This window comes from Hylaeus anthracinus, unplaced genomic scaffold (genome assembly GCF_026225885.1).
Source record: "Hylaeus anthracinus isolate JK02 unplaced genomic scaffold, UHH_iyHylAnth1.0_haploid 11982, whole genome shotgun sequence".
Classification (NCBI taxonomy): Eukaryota; Metazoa; Arthropoda; class Insecta; order Hymenoptera; family Colletidae; genus Hylaeus; species Hylaeus anthracinus.
This window is the reverse complement of record NW_026534330.1, coordinates 10,741,712-10,762,184: the sequence shown is the minus strand read 5'-3', so window position 1 is coordinate 10,762,184 and position 20,473 is coordinate 10,741,712. Positions and strand designations below refer to the sequence as shown.

At 36.0% G+C, this 20,473-nt stretch overlaps 1 protein-coding gene across 1 annotated transcript in view; it reads left to right on the top strand.

Annotated features, from left to right (window-relative positions):
- LOC128885852 (uncharacterized) overlaps positions 1-20,473 on the top strand; it is a 201,126-nt gene that overhangs the window by 136,204 nt on the left and 44,449 nt on the right. Inside the window, exon 4 of the mRNA XM_054140167.1 lies at positions 18,165-18,289. Within this exon, the coding sequence (XP_053996142.1) occupies positions 18,165-18,289 (125 nt within the window). The remainder of the gene's footprint in view (positions 1-18,164; positions 18,290-20,473) is intronic.

The following is a 20,473-nucleotide window of genomic DNA, read 5'->3' as shown; positions in this document are numbered from 1 at the left end:
ACGTTCACTGTTTCGCCGCGGAAAGATTTCAATATTAATTTCAGCGATCGCATTCGAGGTGAACCGAATTAGCACAAGCAATTAATACGGCTGGGTTTACAATGGGTAAGCTTGGATTTTCACTCAGTGGCTGGTAATTTTAAGTAGATGGGATACAATTCGTTTACGGTTGCACGGATGCGTAGCCCGCGGAATTCATTGTGTTAAACTGGCTTTCCGTTCGTTCCGTACCAGTGCCAAGTGTATTCGATCGAATACCTAGGGGAGTTAAGACATCGTTATTAGTTATTGACTAAAACATGCATCATGTATTAACTTGTTTCCAGAGTAAACCGATATTTGAGATCTTTGTTAACAGAATGAAACACCATTCAGTTAATACTTTCGAAAACACTCCTGCGAATCAATACGATTTGAATGATATAATTTTAAAATGTTCATTCATGCAACTGAAACGTGGTTTGTAAATTTATCACCACAATATAAAACATTATTTTTATTCATTATTTTTCTTTCCGCATCAATCGAGGTAATAATAATTTAAATTGTACCTGCATACTTTATTACTTCTACTATATATTACTTATATATAGTAATAGTATAGTATACAGTACTATACTTATACTACATTGTGTAAGGTATTCCTTCTCAAAATGAAATTCGGCAAATTACAGAAATACCTACACCACGTTTCGTTATATTATGGGATTCGTTTCATTTCAGAATTAAAGGAACGCAGTTGTAATATGAATGAAATTTGCAATTTCACGAAGCACTCGTTACGAAAATTATATCTAGACTGCACGTTATTACGACACCGTACACTTCAGAATTTATTTTACACATCAGAGAGCCGCGAACGACTTTTGCGAATTTATTACACGAAATACTCTCCTGAAAATATAATTTGTTCAATGGCAATGACGTCAAGAGAGAAAATTAAATTTGTTGAACGATTAATGTTCGTAAATATAGCGCGTCATTCCGCCTAATTGCGGAAAAATTGGTCGTCGAAATAATCTCGAGGACGTAACTTTCCGGAAACTCTTTTTATTCCTTTGAATTACTTGGATCCTGAAAAAAAAGTGTCCCAGATTTCGAAACGTTTTTGCACATTCGCGGTACGTTCAGTTCAATTGGCAGTTCTGATTTCAATGCACGATTTACGTCGCGGTTTCTCGAGCAATTTAAGAGGAAGATTTCTTCGATTCGTAGAAATGGATGTCGCGGATGTGCATTTAAACGCGTTTCGAAGACGCTTAAGGGTATCTTTCGATGGAGGGATGGTTCAACAATTCTATCGTAATGTTGTGGCAGATGTAGAATACCTTGAAAATTGAGATAACGAAAAAAAGAACTGAAATTGAAGAACAAGAATTGAGAAAAAAATGATGCTTGTGATGCAAGCTCAAGAAATACCGTTGGGGGTACCCCGTGGCGCGCATTCGCGGTAACGTAAACGTCTATATTTTTGTCGGTAATGATCAGTATCACCGAGACAATGACGGCTTCGATATAATTCATCGAACCATGCGACCGACTCGCAAATTGAATTACTCGTTGAGCAGCGTCCGGAGAAACCAAAATTAATAGTTTTGGCGAGGAAGGAAAAGCGACGCGTTTGGAAGCAGAGGAAGGGGAAGGCCACGAGCTGGCCGCCGATGGGACTTCGGTATGGATATTGGCCAGTCAGTTGGCAGGCCTGCCTAGTAATATATCAGAGCCGTCCGCTAGTAATATACTGCCTGGACGGGTTTGTTTGGTAGTAATAAAGCGCATTGCTACCGACCAACAACGTGGACCAGGTTGTTGGCAAGGGCAAGGTCTGAATTTTGTGCTTGTTAAAGATATCGAAACGCAAGATTCGACTTGCCTTCTCGGACAGCTTCTGTTTGAAATAATAATTTAAACAACGAGCGTTTGCCGCGAAACTTTGACAGCGTTCAGTCTAACTCAAAGACGAGGAATTGTTTGGCTCTTAGGGTTGTTAGGCTCTTCACATGTCAATTTACAGATTTATTAAGATGGATTTCATACACGATTTTGTTTGTTTATTCTAAAATCTAAGAGTGTGTGATCGATCTTATGTTGGCCAACTAGTGGGCTGTGTTCAATTTACTGATTCCAAACTCAATTTTCAAAGGTTGTAAATAACCTTCTATTATGAGTCGATTAACTCATCTCAAAGTCATGGATCCATAATATGTAAAAAGCTTTCATGACTCCATTTAAAAAAACAATAAAATGTACAGACTTCGCACACACGCAAGAGTTGGAGAGATTGAAAATCAAATGACAGAATATTATCAAATTTCAGAAAATACGTATTTCGCAATTTGATCTATAATTTAAATTCACAAATTGTCGTGGAAAATTGGCTAATATTTGTAATAAAAATGTATTAATGTTAATACATAATTTATAGAGTGAATTTTCCTAAAAATACACTTTACACTTGACATTTTTGCATTTAATATATAAAATTTAACGGGACATGGATTTCGGCTGTTTGAAAATAAAAAGGTTTTCAATCTTAAAAAATTAAAGTATAATAGTTATGTTAGATTAACTCCCTCGAATCCTTATGAATCCAACTGTCTCATGAAAGGTTCTCTTACTTTGACGATAGTTTGTACATTATTGCTCTGTAACAGGTTTATTCATATAAAAAAACAATTCAGATTATGTTTGGGTATCCCCTCGTGTACCTTGATGACTGTAAGGATAAATGGGCGACGGTGCATCCTCGCAATTGCGGTTTTATTTCAAAGTGCACTGCACCTGCACAGCTTTTTCTCGGCGAGTGCATTAACGGCCTTGGATGCAGATTACACAAGCCGCGTGAAGCGTTCGTCCAAGCGCCGTTTGGAAGTGTTTATCGCCAGATTAGCAATTCTATTGCCGGCATCCTTCTTCCCTTCTCGAGAAGAAAGCGTTCGCGCGACTTAATGGAAAATCTTGTCTTTTGACCCGACTAGAGCGAAAACGTCTTGACGTCTCAACCTCGGCGTTTCATTCGAATCGAGTCAATCAGACACCGGTTTTGTCTGCTCTTCTTTTTGCACCTTCGGTTCGGTTATACAGGCTATTTAACGGATAAATTTCTACGAGATTGAATGTTCATGGGAATCTGGATTGAAGACGACTCTGTGGGTTGCTTTAACTTATTCGTTTAAAATAATAGACTCTTCTTTTTTATTCTATTGTGTATTTTTATTCGCAGTGATGGAATCGGTACTATTTGCTGAATATTCCAGACTGAACATATATTTATTATTAGAATAAAATTAATTAAAAATTTTAATGCATTATTAGACTTCAATCCAAGGAAATTCTTCAAATTCAAAAATGATAATAAAAAACGATAACGAATCGATACGTTCAATGTACATTTTAAGTCCAATGTATATTTATTACCTGAAGGAATTGACTTTAGACTTTATCATTTCTATTTTTTTTATTTTAATTTATTTTAATTTTATTTTAATATCTACAAGCTTTAAATAATAATAATATAAATTCTCTCTAAACAAGACACTGGTACTAAATGCGCTGAACCTTCTGGAATACATATCTTTCCCCGGTTTTACGAATATAGGATAAACAAATTGTATACGCAAAAATGTTCGAGTTGAGAACCTTTGTCTGTAGCAGTTTCTGTCCTGTCCTCGTTAAACAGTATCACTGAGCTGTTTTCCGTCACTTTCTTTGGCTTTTCTTGCCTCCCGGAGGTGAAAATTCCGGTGTCAGGGCAACGGGAAATTAATCCGAAGGACCTTTCATTCGCCGCAGGAAATTCAACGGGTAGGCTGCGCGCGTTACGCTCGATTTAATCTGATGGCCGAAGCTGTATCAATTACCCTCCGTATTTTCCTGCTCTTCCGCTTTCTTGCCGCTCGCTTCGCGACTGCGAGAACACGGGATTACGCGATTTAAAAATGTAAAAGTTTTCGTGGCTTTGACCAAGATCGAATCATCGTTCTCGCGTAGTCAGAGCATGCAATGTAAAGGAATATTGAGAACGTGGGTTACGTGGATATAATATTTTTGCTATCGGGCATCGTTCTACCGTCCAGGAAGACGGACGAGCATCATTTGCTGGGAACTTCGGTATACATGCTGATGAGAAGAGAAGTTTTGATGTTCTGTATTTATGAAGCGAAACGCAATATGTAGATACAGCATGCAGCCATTCCTCCCCAATTTGTTTTGGTTACAAATTCCTCAATTTTTAACATTTTTTTAGGAATAATATAAAGCAGTAATTTTCGTTAATTTCTAACATTTAAAAAATATAGAGAATATTGGTCTTGCAAACAGTATTTACATTCGTTAAATGTTTAATGTTAATCGGTTATCTACAAATGTAACAAATTATTTTATACTGTATCTAAAAATGATCGATATATTTCCTTAAATCCTATGTTTGTTTTAACGATTCCAAGCAAGTCATTTCTTATTAAACAGCTAAATAACACCTGTTTCTTATCACCATTTCAAAAACTCATCTCAAACCCTTGGAAATTTTGTTCGGACAGGATGTCGCTTTTATCTTTCTTTAATAGAAGGAACATCGTATTTTTTCCCTTTGAAATTCAAATGAGTGTTTTCCATGCCCTGCGAACTGGGCACGATTTGAAATTGAAATTTCTGCCACGACACGAAGATAATTTTAATGTAATATCTCTTACGCTATTGGAAGTCATTAAACGTTACGTTGAGATTAATCTTGTACACTGTGATTTATTAATTATAAAATATTTGATAAAGTATGCAGTGCATTGAATAACAACTTTGACAAAATTATAGTTGTGGTTAAACCAACTTGTCTATGGATTTACTGTAACGAACATTATTACGCGAGACGAACACTATGAATCATACGATGCGAAGGACTTACAAGTTTGCGAACATACATCTTTTACGCTAAGCAGTAATACAAGCATCCCATTCTTGCCAAGGAGATTAGAAATTCACCTGTATAAACTTTCTCAGTCATTTTTCCAGTAACCACGGTAAGCTATTGTTAACTAACGCGAAGCTCCACAAACGTTATTAATAATGCATGAGGATAAACAGGACAGTCGAGCAACAGCAAAATAAACCTTGATTCTTGGCTAAATTTAAACAAACGAAAATGCAAAGCAGTACACATTAATTCTGAAAAATGGAACACAGTTGCGGAATTTTTATTTTCTCACCCGAAAGCATCGCGATAATGAAAAATTTCGTGAACGCTCTGATTACTGTGAAATGCGACATAGAATTCCTTGACTTCGTGTTTGCCAAGTTGCATACTGATTGAATGTTGCGTAGTAGATGAAATTTGAATTTTAATATCTGCACCAAACATACAGACAGAGCAAGTTAGATTAAAGCATACATAGAAAGATGGAACGAACAATTTCTTTCTCTCGTTATCGACTTCTATTCAATACACGTCTCATCCTCTACGCAACATGTGCAAACATTTTTCATCCTCTTACAATTTCCGTTGCTTTCGTGTCGTGTCAGCGTTTCCCGTTAAACTCGCTGCGTTCGATGTTAAGGTATCCTCTTTGCAAAAATGAAAACCGTTGGCTACGTTGCGGAAGTAGAAAAGATTTTCTCTCTTTGATAAAGAATAGATGTCGGAGAATGCGTGTAGACTTCTGTGCCCACCGATCCATTGTTCGTAACAAAATGGGAGCACGTTTCAGCATAACACGTTTTAAGGAAATCCTCGGTCTTTAAGCTGCTCGAAATTGAAGTTTCCCGGCCGATTATTCCGCTACTTTCGTTGCCACAGAAACTTTCAGAGTAAAATTTAATATGAATCTGCGAGACTCGTGGATGCACGAATACGTATGAAAATTTTCAAGATTTTCCTAACACTTTATTCCGGGTCAAATGCATGAAAATGCGAGGATCGGGAATCTTTCTAAACGAATATATTTCGTAACTAATAATAAGGGAAGAAATTAGATGATTTGAAATTGTAAAATAATCATGCATCCAATAAACAAAACAAAGTCATATACCTCTCAAACTATCGCAAAATGAAATTAACGTTAACAAAATATTAATCGTTACAGTATCCACGATCCAGGTTGCATGAATACATATACAAATTTTCAAAATTTTCCCAGCACTTTATTCCGGGTCAAATGCATGAAAATGCTAGGATCAAGAATTTTTCTGAACGAATAAATTTGGTAACTAGTAACAAGTGAAGAATTTAAATGGATTGAAACGAAAAATATCTCTCAAACTATTGCAAAATAAAATAATCGTTTACAGCGTCAGCAGAATATATATTCACAACCAAAATTTACAACATCGAATCGATCGCAAAACATCATGTTCCACTGTTATAACGAAGTCTGTTACAAAGCTAAAAGTATCGAATGTCCATTGGCGAGACTTCGTTCACTTTTTCAACGTCTGGTCATATTCGTTGTATTCGGTGTTCCCGCTCATGTTGGAATGTTTTATGCGATTTTGCTGCTGGAAACGAGGACCCACGAGCTTCCTCTGCCATTTTGCTCCCAATTCGTCAAAGCGAAACTCCGAGAGAAACCAAGACTTCCGAAGGAAAAGGGAAAAGTTTCCTTTCTGGTGGGCGGCGCCAACGACAAATGCCTTTTCCACCTCGATCCGATAGCAATCGAGGGAAAACAAACGCTTTCTCGGCCCTTGGACGAACCTTCGCCCTTTTTAAGGGCGGATTATCCAGCCGTGAGGCTTTTCTTCGTTTTTTTCCAACCCTACGTCGACTTTCGCGCTTCGTCGCTTCGGGATACGCTGTTTTTGTGGATCAGGCTGATGTTCGTCCTTCGTAGCGACGCTTCCCTTCCATAGAACGAATGAAAATGCGAAAAATTATTCCTTCTGAGCTCCTGACTTGATTTCTACATTTTTCAACGTTGATGGCTTGTGGATGCCTTGGGAATGCGTCTTCAGTCTAGATCATTCAAATTGAATCTGAGGAGTTGTCTCGAGTAGAGACGCTTGCAATCAGCTGTCACCATGTGATTGAAAGGTCGGGTTTATTAACTTCGTTTTTAGTTTCCTTCAAAATTTGTTTTTCATTTAACTTTCTTTTGCTTCGATAACGATTTTCTTAGAGAAAAACATCATAATGATCTTCTTTGAAAGGTGTATAGATAATTTTAACTTGAAGTCTAGATTTTCAAATGATTCCAAACGTGTTAATGTTAGGTCACGTTCTCAAGGTAAAATAACCACAAATATTCTATATTCTTTTATATACAGGCTGGCGCGGCTAAACGATACATACAACCGATACAAAAAACTTTTATAGGAAAAACTCAGAAGAGGGGGTCTACCTTATCATGACTATTGTCCTCTTTTTTTATCCAGATACTGAAGCTGCGTCAAGGTCACCGCCATTTTTCATTGCCATACTTACCACGATTTCTGTGTACCACGATACGTATTATTCTGTTTCCTACTAATACTACATTATTGTTAACACGGTCTCTCATAATACAGTCTCCATATAATGCGGCATGAATTAATATGATTTACACTAATTCTGAATTTCCCTAAACGTGGTTTCGCGGTACGAATTAATCGCGTTACAGGAGGGTTGACTGTGCCGTAACCAGATCGATGTTAACATGTAATAATATTAAAAATAGAATCAAAATAAAACATTTCACAGCATCGTATACTATAAACAAATCCTATAATGACCTAGAAAGAATTCTTCTTCTCGCCGAAGAGAGTTCACGTAATCGACAACGACTGTATCGTCATCGATTTATCGGATCAAGGCAGGTTTCAACCGCGGAACAATTTCACATTCGGAGCATACGCATCGGACCGGCCATATAAAGCAGCCTTTCGAAACGAAAACCATTTGAAACCTGTCAGGATCGATTTCTGCAAGTCCTCGAGCACCTTATGCATCTTGCGACTGGTCGATCTCCGGAGAGAGACCATTCCAGTGTGTAATACTGCATAACCACGCTGCATTACATACGGCCAGTGAGGTATGCGAGAGCCGGTAGCAACAACAGCAGCTGGGTCCATGTGGGGTGGCACACCCTGGCCCCCACGGGGTGAATAGCCGTGCTAGTATGTTCCTGGCCAACTGCCAGGCCCTGTAACTAGTTGTACCACCACATTAATAGAGTTTTATTGTTATTTACTGTGGCAACAGCCCGTTATTAACGAGGGCCCAGTCAACGCGGACAGCGACGGAATTGTTGGTTCGACGACTACGTTTGCTAACTTTGATCTGCTTTCATTCGACTCGTTAGCTTCGACGCGATCGGAACCATTGTTTAGGGAGTTCGATATCGTTCGGTTGGTCAACTACGCGATTACCTTTTATTATCTATATGTAGTAGTGCGTGGGAGCGCGGTCGCTGTTGATATTCGAAGGGCGTTCCCGTTGTGCGATAGCAGGTGTTCGTTTTCGGGACTGATTGATGCCAGTGTAGCTTTCCCTTTGACGGTACCCGGCGAACAGATTGACAGTCGAATGGGTATCTTTTGGCCGGGTTTGCCAATTTTCAGCGATATGGGCGCGCTACGCGTTCTGTTCTGTGTAGGAAAGCTCTATCGAAAATTGCAATTTCGTGTCCTGTACAACAAATTTTATTACAGAAATTCCGGCTTGTAAGTACTGAATTCATAGAAAATTCCAATACGGGTTGTGGGCTTTCATACTGGAGCTACCATGCTGGTCTATTTGATCCATGTTTTTTGGACTTTTTGGTAAAATTACTGGACCTTCAACAAAGGTTTTGCTGCGATTTATGGCGAAAGTTATTGTAATAAGGAACTACGTACGTATTGATCGATTGATTTATACGGACATTCTATTTTCGAAATAGTGGCGTATAAAAGTATGTGAATATGATAATAAATGATTGGAAAGCTTTGTTTGTGATTTAACTCTATGACAAAAATAGAAAAAAGAACTAAATTTTGCATTTAGAAAAAAGTTTAAAGGATTAGTAGATAAAAAAATAACCGTCTACAAGTGTTAATCACTTACAAATATGTGAGAGTGCTAAATAAATTAGAAATTTAAACTCAAAAGCTCTTAGCATATATTACAGCATTAACAAACGATTTGCGTAGATGATTATAACAATATTAACTCATTTAATACAAAATTAATATAGTTTATATTGATACATTTCTTAAATTCTTTCACATAAACTACCTATGTATTTATTAATAAAAATTCAATGTTTCTGAACTGCACACTTGTGAGTTTTATTGTACTATGATCGAAACATCATAACTGAATAACATTTCAACGGAGGCGCTAATTTGCTCTGATTAGGATCAAAGAACGCACGATGGAAGGCTTCACGTAAAAAGATGAATTAGATGATCTATTCCGTTTCAATGATCCATCGAATCCAGGCAACTATTAGCGAGGGATAAATGCAGGCTTTGCGAGTAAAATATTAACGAGCCTACGCTCGAATCGTGTCATCGACGGCGCTATATCGAGGCATTGACGGGCGCTGTGAATCACGAAGAATGAGGACTTATGAGCGACGTTTATGAGACATGTAGTTGATCAAAATGTAATCACGGCACCAAATGATTGAAGGGAATTAATATCGTCGATATTAATGTCAGACAGGATATTTCATTTTTTGGAAAATTACTCTGCAATCGATCATTCATTGTACAGCTACCAAATAACATTTTTAACGTAATTTATTTAAGTCCTTAATAGATCTATGAATGTAAAATGAATACTTTATGTGAAATGACATTTTTTGTAAATATATTAGTCGAGATTCATTTTATATAATTGTAATATGGTTAAATGATCTTCTATTCGAATAATGTGGAAATGAAATTATTAGAAATCATCTACATATAAAAAAAAGATTTTTATATAGTAACGTTTATCAAAATCATGACATGTTTCAGAATAGAAAAGTTTATTTAAACTTTTTAACAGATCTAGCTACATTACACGAAAAATGTTTAACATGTTCCTTATCACACAAGACCCATGGAGTATTGAATTTAGTAAAAATCGAACAATACAAACATGTATAAACAAACAATGAAAGATCTATTGACCGCTGTCATTCTACGTATAATACATTATTCAGAATATTCAATTGACATACATGATACATTTTGTCTGTTAATAGTTAAAAGCATGCTCAGCAATAAATACAATTACTACAAATGTAGCGTGGTCTGTGGCGTGCGGTTTTCCAATTGCATAGTGGTAGTGACCATGATTAACAGAGATGAGTAGTGGATGTATGGTACACGTCGTTCCAAGAAATTATTTATTTCATTATGCCTGTTAAAAGTGAATAGTAAATATATCGACAAATAATAAAAAGGTAATATATTGAAGGCCTGGAATTTTCGAGCATCTCTCGTTCTAGTATCTACAAATTATAGAAATTTATTAATTTTTGATCATTTTTACAAATACTATAGAAAAACCCCTGTTGCACAATTTTCTACAAATGTTGTATGTACAATAAAAAAATACAAGCATGCTGTCTCGCTTTATTACTGTATATTTTTTTAATTCGAGAAGGTATTGCGATCGTAAGCATCGATATGTTTTTATACAAAATTAACACCATGCTTGAAACCACTCAACTTTATCCGAGACATTTTTCGCTCTGCATGATAATATAGACACAAACCGAGTAGTATCTGGCGAACCACCCTGTATAATAGCAAATATTTCCCCTCTGTAAATAACAGCCGCGAAAGTAATACGGTGTTGGCTGTGTCACATTCAATGGCTCCCATCGTAACGATAACTTCCCCGTGGTCGTTTCGAGGTCGTTCCACGGGACTAACAATATCAACCTACAGCAAAAAGTTTCCCTATGTATGTAGTCGCGGGTCTTCAGAAATCGTCGTTAGGATGATCGACGTAGACCCCCCCACGAAATCGTCGTCGCGAGTTCAAAGCTCGAGCGTCAAGAAGGTCGATCGGTAGCGAATCGAGGCACTGCCACCCCTCAACGTGGGACGCGCCGTTACCCAGCATGCTCCATTTACCCCGATAGCTACGAATACGTGTATTTTACACCCGGGGTATCGAAATTCCCTTCGTCCCGTACCCACCGTGTATCGCAGCAACCATTTCACCTGGAACGACAACCATCCCGCGACATAACGATCCGATGTTTCGTGGAGAAAATTTTGCAGAAATTTCGGCTCGTTTCGTAGGCATCGACGAGCTCTTGTTAGACTTCATAACGCGAGTGAAACGTATCTACGACACGATACGATAGATATTGTTCACTTGTACATTGTTCACTCTTAGACTTAATGGAAATCAAGATATAGAAAAACTTATAAGGTTTTAAAGTTTAATCAATTTTTATTTTCAATTATGATAAGCACTATCAGAATAGAATTGTACAATGTTACGATATTCATATGAATTATGCACTCAGATCACAGAACCATTAATTAATCTACACCAATAAGTATTGATTAAATTTCGAAATGAAAGGTTGTTACGATTATATTTCCTGAGGAAATGAGAACTTGTAATTGTATCTTGAACAGTAGACAATTAACGTCGCATATAGGATGCTGATATAATTCATGAAATCAAGATCAAATCAAGATCAAACATGTTATGCGCATCCATACCTTCAGACTTTTATTAATTAATACCTGAATTTTTGGATACAATGAATATTTCATTATTAATTTGAAATATGTTCTTATAGTTATTGTTCATTACCTGAATTTACGTCTCATTAGGTTGCTAAAAAATGACGCTGTGCGACGAAGCAACAATTTCCGTCGAATTTTTGCTAAACTTTCCTTGCCAGCTTTTGCACCGAATTTTCCGCGACTATTTTCCGTTGGGGGAACAGTCGGGCTGGTTGGAAAGATTCGAGGTGTGAAATTCCGTTCGGTGGATTTCCGTGGTTGCAGAACGTTCTTTTCTGCGATCTTCGATAGAATGATGCGAAATGGCGCGCAAAATGAAGCCAAATGTATTATATTTCCAGAACAAGAGCGAGTTATTCTTCTTTTTTTAAAAGATCGATTTGTTTCGCGTTGCATCGGCTGCTTGGTCATTAGCGACGAGTTTCGCTGAATTTCTTTCTAGTTAGTGGAAATAGATACTATTGTAGAGATTTGTGTTTTTTTGAATAGTTTATGCTGTTTTGCACTTTCGTTTCTGTAGCTTGAATCTTCTGGACTGGCCAACTTCGATTAAAAGACAATCCGTTTAAAGTGAACGTGTATAAATTACATTAAATTGCCAGGAATAAATATTCTCAGCTGCTCTTCTTCGTGAAAAAAGAAACAAATATATTATGATTATATATATTTAGAATCACAAATTCAAATAAAGTACATTTATTGTAAACCTGTGGAATATATTGTAAAGAAAAAATATTCTTAGCATTTCCATGATGACTTTCTTCTTAGGTACTCTTCCAGAAAGAATATTATGAATTTTTTTTAAACAAGGTTGAATTAAGTTATAAACATTAACACTAAATATATATATACATACAACTCTATAACAGTTTTGTTTAAACAAAAATAAAACCCTACAGCTTCTTTTGGAGAATCTTTTACAACAACAAAATTGTCAACTTGAAAACTGTCATAAATAACTGAATTCACAAATGTCAATATCTATAAATGTACAGTGAAATTTTGTTCACAGTATTTCATGGGACTTGAAACAACTAGTCCTTTGGATATGTTGAAATGGGACACTCGGACGCATTGACGGTGTAACAGCCGTATTTCGTGGCAGAGCCACTCGATTGTTAAATGCATCGTCTTATGAAATTGAATGGAAGTAATGCTCCACGTGCACTTTCGGTTGTCTTTTTTTTTAACTACGGCAATCGACCGTGCGGGAGAGTGCCAATTAAGCGTTCCGAGTTGAGAGACGTTTATCGTCGTTTTCGGCTCGGTTTTCAGTCACTCGTTCACCCTCCATAAACAGCCAATGGACTGGTATTGGCAGGGGTGAAAAGAAGCGCCAAACGGTGCAGAGCCCACTGATTTGAGCGGTTTCGAATTGATCGCTTAATAATGCAAATGCGATTTCAGTGTTTAACGCCGACTCGAGCGTTCCTCTTCTAATAGGATTTCGGTTGAAGTATTGCCTCGAGCTTTGTATTCATGATTTCCGTTGCTAAGATATCGATGACTCGTTGCAAGTTTGCGGAGAAAATATTACGTTCAATCACTAAATTACTTGTGACTAATTGGAGAAATAATTTGTAAACTTAATGGTGTTAGAAGGAATCAGAGTTACAGTGAGTTACAAAAGTGTTTGTGATTTCTTGACTGTTGATTTCAGACTGATCGTTATTTTTGGGATAAGTGCTATAGAATCGATAACAATATACATAGGAATCATGTTTACAATAGAAATTATTTTGACGTTGTATTATTTAGAGTCCTTTTTCCTTACAGTAAACCATGTCAAAATTGATTTTAAATGAAATCAGAAAATAAGTAAATAACAATTGGAAATTGAAATGCCGAGTTATTTAAAATAATAAGAGTAATAAATAATAGAGTTATTTATTAATTGAGATAATAAATATTTCATCTAAGCTGGTAGTAAATATTTTAAGACAATGTTGGTAATGAATACACATTTATTCGCATATTTAAAAATATTTTAGTTACTAGCGAATGGAAATCTATTATTTTTTTAACATAATACATAACATTTACGTCTTATTTTTGACCACAGAAAACATTACCAAAATTTGTATGGAAATCTGTTGGGTGCGCTGCATATTTATGATTTCCAAGTCATTACCACTGGCGCATTTGAAATTCTAAATACGCATGATGGACGATGTATAATATATCTAAAAAATCGATTCGACTATATAACTGTTACACTAATTTTTTAAACGTTATGTATGAATCATTGTTAATCTTAGCGCGAATGCGACGAAGATATCCACTTATTAAATTATTAATATCTGCTACAAAATTTCGAAACATTATATTCTCAGAATGAATAAGTTATATCCCTGAGTATTTCGCTATTTCATTAATCTAGTACCCAATTATTACTGCAGAAATTGCTGCATAAAACGCAACTGAATTTTAAAAATTAACGGAATACATATTGTTTAAAATAGAATTTCAAATAACTTTATCCTAAAAGTGCCCAAGCCTGTTTCACAGTATTCCTACATTTTACAATATAAATTATAATTTAAATAAGCTACATTTGTCTCGTACGAAATATTTAAACAGTTTTAATTTTAAACGTAACTTTATTATTCAAAGAAAATGTTAAGGTTTGAAGTCCAAGGGAATTTGGCGAGTCTACGAAAGGGGGTGCAGGTACCGGAACACCAATCAGAATCCTATGGGTAGTTCCCTGAATTTTTCATGTGCCCCGCAGAATTCTGCTACGCCGGATATGCGGGTATCCAGCATGGAAATGCATATTTCCTTAATTTAGGAAAACTGACCCGCAATTTCGTAGTCCACTACCATCTGAAAGTTCGTTTCATTTAGATTCACGTTTCATTAATTACTACGTACGGCCAAAAGTAGCAATGAATTTTACGGTTTAATCTAAACTTTATAAGGAATACAACAGATGCACAAAGTTGATGAGCAACAAATATAACTGAATTATTATAGAATTAATTCCTATGTAATATTGAAGACTGTTTTAATCTCTGGTTCGTTTAATATAACGACATTGTAAAATAGCTGTATGAAAGAAGTGTATAATATTTTTCATATTTATATTTAATAATTTTGAACATTCAGAATAGGAGTTTAAGAAAGGAGTAATTGCCAACGAAATTGAATTTTTTCATAACATCATTATTTAATTTCAAGTCATATCTATATTTAATCCAAACACCCACTCAACCCCTAATCTGATTCAATCATCTTCTTTTCTATTATTATTGAGTAAGAATGAATACTTAGTCAATTTATTCCTAAATACTTGAAATGAGTATCTGAACGGTGAGCTTACACCGTAAAATAATAATAAACATTTATGGTAGGAGTTTAAAAAAAAGTATTTCTAATAATATTGAATTTGTTCATAACAGTGGAAGTCCTCGCACAAAATAAGCTCCAGACATTAAACATTATATAATTGCCTGAATGTACAACGTTCATCTTGAACAGAAATTCCTCCTCCGAAGGAACAGTTGATCGACCACCATAAGTTTTTCGATTTATCTTGATCATCTATGATAAGCTATCAGCTCGATGATAGATCCATGGAATTAGCTGGCCAACAGTCACGTAGTCACGCCACGTAAAATGGCAATAAATTCGAACCGCTTTCACGACATGTCAGCGACAGACCAGAATTCGGAAGGGACTCCCAAAGTCGGTCAGAGGATCAATCAAAATTTAGGGGGCATATTCGTGCTGTCGCGTCACGAGAATTCCAGGTTCACCGCAAATCTTGATTAACCTCCTTCGTCTTCGTCTCCGAGAAGTTCTCAAGTCCCTGAACGCAGCAACGAGATGAGGAAGGTGGTAACATCCATTTTCATCTTTCAGTGACGTGTGTCTTACTTGAACTAACCATCACTCGCACTGCTACTCGTTTAATTATTTTTGCAAGAATTTGTTGTTATAATACTCGACACTTTACCTATCAGGAGCCAATAAACAGGCTTTTTAATTCCAGTGCATTCCAATGAATTATCGAGAGTTTAAAGTTACTCTAAAAGTTAATTAAAATAGAAATTCATCATTTATAGTTCCAAATTTTTTCTTCCGTTAAATTTGATAACACTTAAAACTGGACAAAATTCTACTCAAAAATTTTGTGTGATATATTAATTTAAACAGAGGTTGAACAGAAAATAACGTTATACCAGATGTTGCGTCAGCATACAATGAACGTTTTTATTTTAAGCCCTTTCAGTATAGTTAATGCAACCTCCTCTGTTACTAAATATATAATGAAAATGTTGTAAATGTCCAGAAGCTTGAGCTGGGTAATATATTTCATAAAGCTCCGCCTGTGAAACGAAACATCACAATGTCAAATGGAACTAAATAAAAAGCAGAACAGAAACATGTTCAACTAACTCTAGTAATTTAAATAACGTACAGTACAATTTCCTACTAAATTTCACATCGTTTTCATCCACAAACAAACTCAGACGATTTTAACATAAAATAGATGTTCAAACAGGCATCTGAAACACACAAGATACAAGATTTATATTCCAATGAAAGTTTCCTCCTGCTGGAACACTCCAAATAACTCAACTTTTGCAATATTATTACAACCTGCATTATTATTAGCACTAAAAAGATTATTACAGGTATTATTACCCTCTAAAAACATTTATTTATCATAAGGTTTATCCAAACACATAGGCGACGCGTATGAAAGTTACCAAACATTTATAGCGTCAAAGTGCACAGCATGTTAAAAGTTTCTCGATCCTGGTAATACCACGAACGACCAAATATCCTCTCGCCCCTCTCTTTAAAATAGTTTTCATATCGGTAGGACTTTGCGGTGACGAGATATCGTCGTTTGAAGTTACGCATAATTTTCAAATATTTTGTTATCACTGCCTCGCTTGCACAATCAGTTTTCTCGCTCGCGCTCATTGATTACTAACTACGCTACGCGTGGAACTATGCAGCAGTCAGTAACAGGCGCTGAGGCAGCATGTTTTTCCTATTACTACTACTAGCATGCGTACTTCCTGGTAAAAGGAGAGCACGCTATTTCCGGAGCGTCCTGTACGTCCTAAATTATAAACTTTGATGGCTTACAGTTTCAAATAAAAATAATATGGAGAAAACATTGAATAAATAAACAAGATATTTGATTCGATATGCAGAAGAAGTATATGGTGAAATCACTTGATAAGTAGTATACAAGATAATGAAAACTTTAAGGTGGTTTTAATCTGATTGAGGACCCTGTATAATTGCGATTGTATAGAAGAAAATATATACGTTGTATATGTATATGTAACATACAATATTTAACATATACATATGTATTTGTGTTATATATACATTATATAGAGGGTAGTATGTATATTGTATATTATACGTTGTATATTGATATCAGATTTGTGGTCAGTTAGATTCCAGCAACCATAAATATTTCATTATCTTGTACACATATTTATTGCATGACTTCACCATATATTAATTTATTGCATACTTTTTATAAACATTTGATCCCTCAATTTTCAAATTTCTTGGCTTTTGTTAGCTTATTACTATTATTTTCTTATGCTCTAGTATTTTCTACGCATCGAAGAATCTTCCTATTGTTAAATACAGGAGTCTATTGTTGCTCAATTGTACAAGCATCCCTTCGAATAATTTGTATTAGGTTTCTAGTCACACTGAGAGTAATGGACCGAAAAAATTTTCATCAGTCCCACACGACCAGGCAAATAAATTGTCAGCAACTGCGTCTATTTTCACTTCCAGGCAGAAACTATGTGAAATATGTCGACGGTCTGACAATAGCCGTCAGTGTGGTTCCAACGACACGAACTGTTGTCGACCAATCACACGTTTACCAAGGTATCCATTCAACCCGTCGGTACCCGGTTTATACAACGTTTCGATACTCATTGTACGCCTGCCTATTTACTCCCAGGAATTGTTTGAAATCAGAATGCAGATCTCGAGTAAAAAACCCTTGAAATTTGTTGTCCCGCAGGAAGTTAATATCGATTCCCTTGAAAGGGCGCAGCGATTTTGTACGCTCGTGGTCTCAAGGAAATCGTTCGCAAAATTGGCGCGTGTTTCATAGGGCATAATGGACGGTAACGTTTTCGACGCAACTATTTGATTGAGAATAGTGGTTTATTTAATGTCTGGAAAATTCGTAATCCGTCGTATTTATTTGTTAGGGAAATATTTATTAGACTTAATAATCTGTCTCGATGGGTATTCAATGAATAATGTAAATATTTAAATTATTGAATTTAGTAATTAGTGTTGACGATCATTCAAAAGCTACTGTACGATTTTGACTGTTTTCTTTGTGGTTTTCCTTGCAATAAATTAAATTCAGACAAACGAAATTGAATTAGGATACATCTCAACATGTATTTGTTTAATTTTGTTTGTGTCAAAAGGTTTAGTAGACTCTTGAATGATAATGATAGTAATTGTATCATAGAAACATAATTAACTACAGTTTCATTTTCCTGTCACAGGATTTCCGCGCCATTTCAAGTAGTCGCTGGAGCACTGCTCCTTGCCGCCACCATCTCAGCTTTAATTGGTCATTGTTACTCTGACCATAGAACTCTCGTCGCCTGTGGACTATTCCTTCTCAGTGGTGAGTATATAAGTATCAAGTTCTATGTAACCTTCTAAAGTCAAATATGTTTCTTCTCCCTTTGCAAATCAAACACTCTGACATGATGTTTATTCTAATTAATAAAAATATAAGAAGTAGTAGTCAAATTATTTCTCTTTTCTGTCTTAATTCTGTGGATATATAATGGTCAAATGAAGCAATTCCCATAAATACGTGAATAATTCATAACGTTTAAATTACTGCCATTTCAACATATCTATTCGGTTTCATTAAAATCTATGTACAACAAACAGGAAATTTGTAATTCATAGCTTTGTTTACCAGAAAGTTCATACTCGTAATTCAATTAAATTGTTCGTAATGGGTGAAATACAATAATGTGTAACTCTCCATGTATGGAACCTCTTGATCTATTTCAGCTTATAAAATATTCATCATTGATTCAGAGCTAATAAACATTTGTTTTTATTTGAATTGTCTAGGTAGAGTAAATAAACTTGTCAGACTATATTCGGACGTCATTGAAGAGAATAAAAAAACGCTGTTATCGTATATTTTATTCGACTATACTTTTTATAGATGATATTGATGGCGATGGTGAAAAAAAATGTCTTCTATCACCTGAAATATGTAGATGACTTATGGTACATAATACATAACTCTTCTTAAAGAACGTATAAAATCAGAATAAAAGAACGCTCAATGTTTATGAGAATATTATCTATTATTCCAAGTATTGAAAGTCACGAAACATCTTACTAGTATGAAGAATTCTTTCGTTTCGTAAATTTCAAGTATTTTTAAAACGAGTTGTAACTCCAACAGACGACAAAAATAATTATCCACTGTCTCTAATGTAATAAAAATTCATTCAATGATCTCAACTTTGTTCAAATATAGCTTTTCTACTTCTATGCGACATTCACTATCTTAAAAACAAAATCTTAAAGACCACCCTGTCCGCGAATTCTTACAAGCAAAACACCCTTAAGTGTTCCAAATGGCGGTCTTGATCCGCCGTGCAAATACAGTATTGTCAAGAGAAAAAAAAAGGACCAAGCGCCGCGGGGAGCCCCCGTGCAATCTGCTGAGCCCGAAAAGTACATTTCACGCTTAACGCGATCCCGGAGTTATAAAGAAAAATGTCGGTCGGGCCACGAGCCCGAGTGCCATAAAGTATCATAAAAACTGTGCCACGCTATAGCGGTCGCCTCTAATCAGCGATGATCCGGCAAAAAATCGTCCGTGGGAGAGAAGTCGCCCGGCAAACGCGGTGATTAACACGTCGGACGCTTTCAGCGCGTCAAAAGCGACAGGGAAGAAACGATAAAGAGGCAGAAAATGGAGGCGATTTTTGAAAGCTCACCAACGTTTGCTCGCCGGTCACGTATCGAGTCCCAGCTCTCTCCTCTCTCTCTCACACACACCGCGATCCCCAGGCTAGCGGAGTATCAACCGCACTTTTCCCCGCTGAAAAGCTAACAATGTGATCCTCGAGTCTTCGACTGAACTCTCCTGGCAGGGGTTCGCACGTGAACAGTTCATAGATCACCATGGAATCGTGTATAGGAGCTGCTTCGTTGCTCCCCCGAGAGAATTTCGTATTCTTTGGTGGTGCTCCTTAATATTCGGGGATGCTTCTGGAAGCGGCATATTGTTTTATTAAATAAAACGTTTATGTATTGGGGGAGTGAATGTATTCTTCGCCGTTGAAATATGTGATTTCGCCAATCCTGTTCCTTCTTGCTTGCGCGCGGTTAACTGTTGCCTCTGACCTTTGATTTTAGGGTTGCTCGTGGTGTCTGGTCCCTGGGTATTTATTTGAGTTGTTGCTATGAAAGGAGCGAGGTAGTAATTTCAAACGTTTGGTTAGTGATAAATTGTGCTCTTCTCGGGTTGTTGGAAATTATACATTGCAAAAGGCGAAGAATCTTCGTTTGCCTAATTTTTGACTCTACACTCGCATTCTATAATTGTTATTTACTCCATATTTTAATTATTTTTGTATAAACTTTTGCTCTGAAATTATCTAATGATTTCAAGTCAGATTTGTTAATCAATACGCATTTATTGAAGTTTCCAAGACAATACTTTATAACATATTAGTAAGGGGAAAATTATTTACGAAAAGAATTAAAGTTAGTGTAGATGCATTGCAATAGCCATTAGGTTGAGACTTGGGTTATATGTATAGATACATCG